The following is a 4933-nucleotide window of genomic DNA, read 5'->3' on the forward strand; positions in this document are numbered from 1 at the left end:
TCTACAGCTGGATGCCTTTCCTAACGCCAACCACTCTGAGAGTGTAGTGGGTGCTTTTACGTGTCACCCGCATGAAGGCTAGTCAGGCGGTACTGGCAACGGCCACGCTCAAAATGGTGTATTTTATGTGCCACCCGCACAAGAGCCAGTCCAGGGGCCTGAATATAAATCGAAAACTCAAGTCACTTTTCCATGATTTTGTAGATATTAAGAGTATTGCATATCTTGATAAGATTATTGGAAATATGGAAGCATGGCATATGTTGTGTGGAGAGTCCTTCAGTTTGAAAGTTGTTCCTATAAAACAAAGGGAGGGATTATGTGCTAGTTAAGAAGTATATAAATTGTTGTTGTGGACCCTCTACCTCCCCCCAAAAAACAATGCATTTGAATGAAATTACTTTGTGATATTTGTTCCAACTGAGTTGCTCAAATGCTCTTGTCGTAACCATTGACACTATTGTTCACAAAAAATTACAAAATAAAACAAAGTGTCACCTGATTGCTTTGTTAAATATTAAGAGTTTTATCAAAACTAATTGTGTTTTAATTTTGTGTTTCTTTTTATTCTTTGACCAGGTATGGAACTGATATGGCAAAAACAACAGAGAACACGTTATATTCAGTTGGCAACGTTGCTATGACAACTAATAATGTAACTAACTTTGGTGCAAAAGCCCTTGCCAAAAGAGTGGTGAAGGATGCTGGTAAAGCTGTCATCATAGAACACAGTGACAAACCCTTGAGCAATCCAGGGTCAGACACTGATAGTGATGCTAAGTCACCATCCCATGAGACAACCAAAAAGTCACCACTTGAGTAGTGCTTGTTTAGAATATTCAATTGTTTAATAAGTTTTGAGAGAGAGAGAGAGAGAGTGAGAACTGTATATAACTAAGCACACCCGGACACACTAACACTCTCTCTCTATTTGATTCCTTTCTTTTTTTCTTTCTGTTTATCTATCTTTCTATTTATTTTACAGGCCTCGTCTATTGACTGACACTAACACACAAATGTGCTTCCATATACAAAGCAGTCACCCTTTAATGCAAACACATGTACACATACATACACACATATTCAATTACTGAGATTTCTGTATGTTTTTGGTTCTTAAATTGTACCAATTACTGGAGCTTCTATATGGCTGTTTGACTTGTTCAAAATAGCAGCCAAATCTCCCACAAATTGGACCCTATTGTCTTTAAAAATATAATAAAAAGGAAAGGACACATTAGATAATGTAGTCCTAAACACATCAGGATGACATCATGGTTAGAATGCCTAGAATCATAATTATGCTTGATCGGGGCTTACCCAGGGCTAAAACATCAACTGGTTTCAAAGGTTCTTCTGGTGTTTTTAAAGGATCATGTTGTCATTATAATCACACACCTGTTAATATATTGGACATGCATATATATATATATATATGTGTATATATATATATATATATATATATATATATATATATATATATATTTATGCTCCAACATTGCACTCGCTGTGATGGTGGAAACTAACTAGAAATAAAAAGGTGTTTTCTATGTGTATATTTGGGTGTGTATGTGCATGTATGTATTTATGAATGTATATCTGGGTATGTATAAAGTACCTAACTCTATTTTATTCTTTAAATTTCCACAATAAAGAATTAGCCAGCCTCAGTCTTGGAAGCAATTCTCTTTGTTGGAATTTAGACTACGGGATTGCACCTTAAAAGATGTATAAGCCAGTTTGTTGACTGGTTGTATCCTGTTGCATTCTGCCTAACTAATATACAAGGGGGTGCTGAAAAGTTCCTGGCTTTAAGGGTATCACAAAAGGTTTGGTTGCTGGCCCAACCTTCTGAGTTCTTTTACAGGGCTTAGAAAAACTGAAGAACCATTGCAATAAGTGTGTGAATCTGAGAGAGGAATATGTTGAATAAAATCATAATTAGCTAATCCTCCTGTATTTTCTTTTACCCAAAGCTAGGAACTTTTCAGCACCCTCTCGTATATTGTTACTTTCACTACAGTGTTACATTTAAGTGGTTAGCACTAGGAATCATCATTCTGTACCTTCTTTACCAAACAAATTTATAGTAGGACCAACACACCACCTATTTTAACACTATCACTATCACCACTTAGCCCTTGGGTACTTTTAGCAGAGTTTATTCCCTACCAAGCATTTAGATAAAACCCTATGTTAATCATTCAGATAAAGTTGCTGGTTATTGACCAGACCAGTTTCATCAATCTTGAAGAACGTTCAAAGGTCTAGTCTCTGCTCAGCTTCCCTGGCTAATTTTATATGTATGTATGTATATGTATTTGGTTGGTATTTTTTGAAAATGCTGCTTGGTTTAAAAACCACCTCCTGGTGGACCCTGGGTGCCTTTACTGGAGTTCATTCTGCTATTGTCAACATTCAAACTCTTCCATTGGTTTTTTTCTTCCCTACCCCCACTATTTCTCCTTCCATAAATAATCAGGCTAGCTATCAGCCACCTCAATGTCACCAGTCATGGAAGGTGCCTGAAAAGAAATGAGTTTGATTTCTTTGCTATAGTTTCTTAAAATAAGTTAATCAATGATATGCAAATATTTCAAATTTGTCAATGTTTAAAAAGAAACAACAGAAAAAAAACGCTAAAATCTTTATGATTTAATCTTTTTCATTTTTTGCTTGGTGTTTTTTTATTATTATTTTACTTTCATTTATATATTTATTTTTCTCTGAAGACTTTTCACTTTTATCAATTTGAAATGTCAAACTGTAAGATCTAAAACAAAAAACAAAAATTGCAAAATTCATAACCAAAGAAAAAGCTAGAAATTCAAAAGAAGTAAAGAAATATAAATAAATAACTATTTGGGTATATTTAGTGTGAAAATAGCCCCAATTTTTGGAAAATGGTTAGGAATATAACCTAAAAAAAAATCATCAGTTGGTAAGATCTTTTCCTGTAGAAAATATTTTTGAAGGAATTGACTAATCAACATTTGGGTATTACAAGAATTCTCAGTTAGAAAGGAAAATAACTTCTATATCATTACACTACTTTCATTATTTCTAAATTTCTAATTAAGGAGCTTTTTTTGATTAAGGAGTGGAGGAAAGGGATCCATTTTACAGTCAAGAAACTCTTATGAAACCATATCAACCATTCTTTATTTTGTCTGATCTAGCTTGATCTTGTTTGTCAGGGAGCTGTTATCCTATATTCCACATGATATGAATGCATTTATATTTATATGTGTGTGTGTGTATATATGTGTGTGTGTGTGTGTGTACTATGGTCCTGTGTAGTTGAATCTGACTTCTGGTGCCTCCGTGGAACATCCATGTCCACATGGCTTTCCTGATACATTACGGAAGTAGTTTATTATTACCCTCTTCTGGAGTTCAATATATATTTCCCAGATGGCTATACACATACACACATGCAGATACACAGACACAGTATAATTTGCGATACACACTCACGCACACACTTGTGCACACCTCCACTATAATTTGAGAAACTAGATTTTTCACAGAGTGCTTTGCATGCTCTATGCAGAAGTAGTGTTCTTCCTAGTGCTCTATAGCAAATTAATTAATATCATCCAGAAGTCTGATGATTGATGTTGAGTTTTTAAGACTGGATATTATGAAACTTTAAGTGACCAGATGATTTGAGAAGTTTCTGTAATACACAAATAGGTGTGTATGTGTATATATTTGTTTGTTTGTATGTATGTATGTGTGTGTGTGTATGTGTGTGTGTATGTATATATATATATATATATATATATACACACGCACATACATACTGTTTTAATTGTAATTTGTTATATATTAATATTATTGATTTGTTACAAATGAATTTTGAAATTTCCTGAAAATGAAATTTATTTGCATTTGTTGAAAATAATTTTTGCGGGTAGGGAATGGAAAGAGTGGGCTGGTTACTTTTTCATTGATATTTTTACTATCATTATTGATATTGTTGTTATCAGTGTCATCTTAAACTGTGACTTTTATATATATAATCTATAATTGAAAGGTGAGTGAAATAATATTGACGATTTGATCCAATGATCAGAACTGATTGCTTGACCTGGTAACTTGATCTTGTGATGTGACCTAACCTGATGTGATGATTTTCACATAAGGAATTGGTCTCATGTTGCTTTTACTTCCTAGAGACAGTTTGTGGTGGAAAATGTTTGATAGAGTACCAACCTACTATTCAAAAGAATTGTTGAATGTTTGTATTCTATCATTTCAATTCTGTTGTTTTGTGTCCTTGGTAAAGACATTCAACAATAAATAGGACTGTTCTACTTTACTGTAAGTAGATGGCATTATGAGGTGTAGTTTATGGCTGTCAGAAAATAAGCAAGATCATTATAAAAGCTATGAGCCTTTTGTTAATTTGCAGTACTAAGTTCAGCTCATCCTCATGTTGCAAAATATGTGAGAGCCTGGTATTCCAATACATAAGGAGAAAAAAAAAGGCAGAATGTATCTCAACTTGTTGACAATTTAAAAACTAGTGATAACCACTGGCATACTGTGACAGTTTTTGGTAAAATGACAGTGAATAAAAGGAAATATGTGATTATATATTTCCATACATATAAATGTGTGTGTGTGTGTATGTATGTGTGTGTGTGTGTGTGTGTGCACGCATGAGGGATTTCATGGTTTCCATGATTAGTATTTCAGTTGTTCAATCAACAAAACTACCTGTTCATTGAATTTACACTTTAAGTGACTGAGTATTCCACAGACAGTTGTACTTTTAACATAATCCTCATGCAGAATCAGTGTGAGAACTGTGACAAGGCCGGACCTTTTGAATTACAGATACAGTCTATCTGATGAGCTCTACTTCACTGTCACCAACGAGACTTGCTGGACAGTGGGATCAAGCCTGAGATCTCAATGATTGTGA

At 34.1% G+C, this 4933-nt stretch overlaps 1 protein-coding gene across 2 annotated transcripts in view; it reads left to right on the forward strand.

Moving 5' to 3' along the window:
* LOC106868894 (spartin) overlaps positions 1 to 4593 on the forward strand; it is a 33677-nt gene extending 29084 nt beyond the window's left edge. For both annotated transcript variants that reach the window (XM_014914356.2, XM_014914354.2), the window contains one exon: positions 580 to 4593. In XM_014914356.2, coding sequence (XP_014769842.1) covers positions 580 to 823 — 244 coding nt within the window. In that variant the 3' untranslated portion in view covers positions 824 to 4593. The remainder of the gene's footprint in view (positions 1 to 579) is intronic.
* The last annotated feature ends 340 nt before the right edge of the window (positions 4594 to 4933 follow it).

Source organism: Octopus bimaculoides, chromosome 7 (assembly GCF_001194135.2).
Source record: "Octopus bimaculoides isolate UCB-OBI-ISO-001 chromosome 7, ASM119413v2, whole genome shotgun sequence".
Taxonomy (NCBI): domain Eukaryota; kingdom Metazoa; phylum Mollusca; class Cephalopoda; order Octopoda; family Octopodidae; genus Octopus; species Octopus bimaculoides.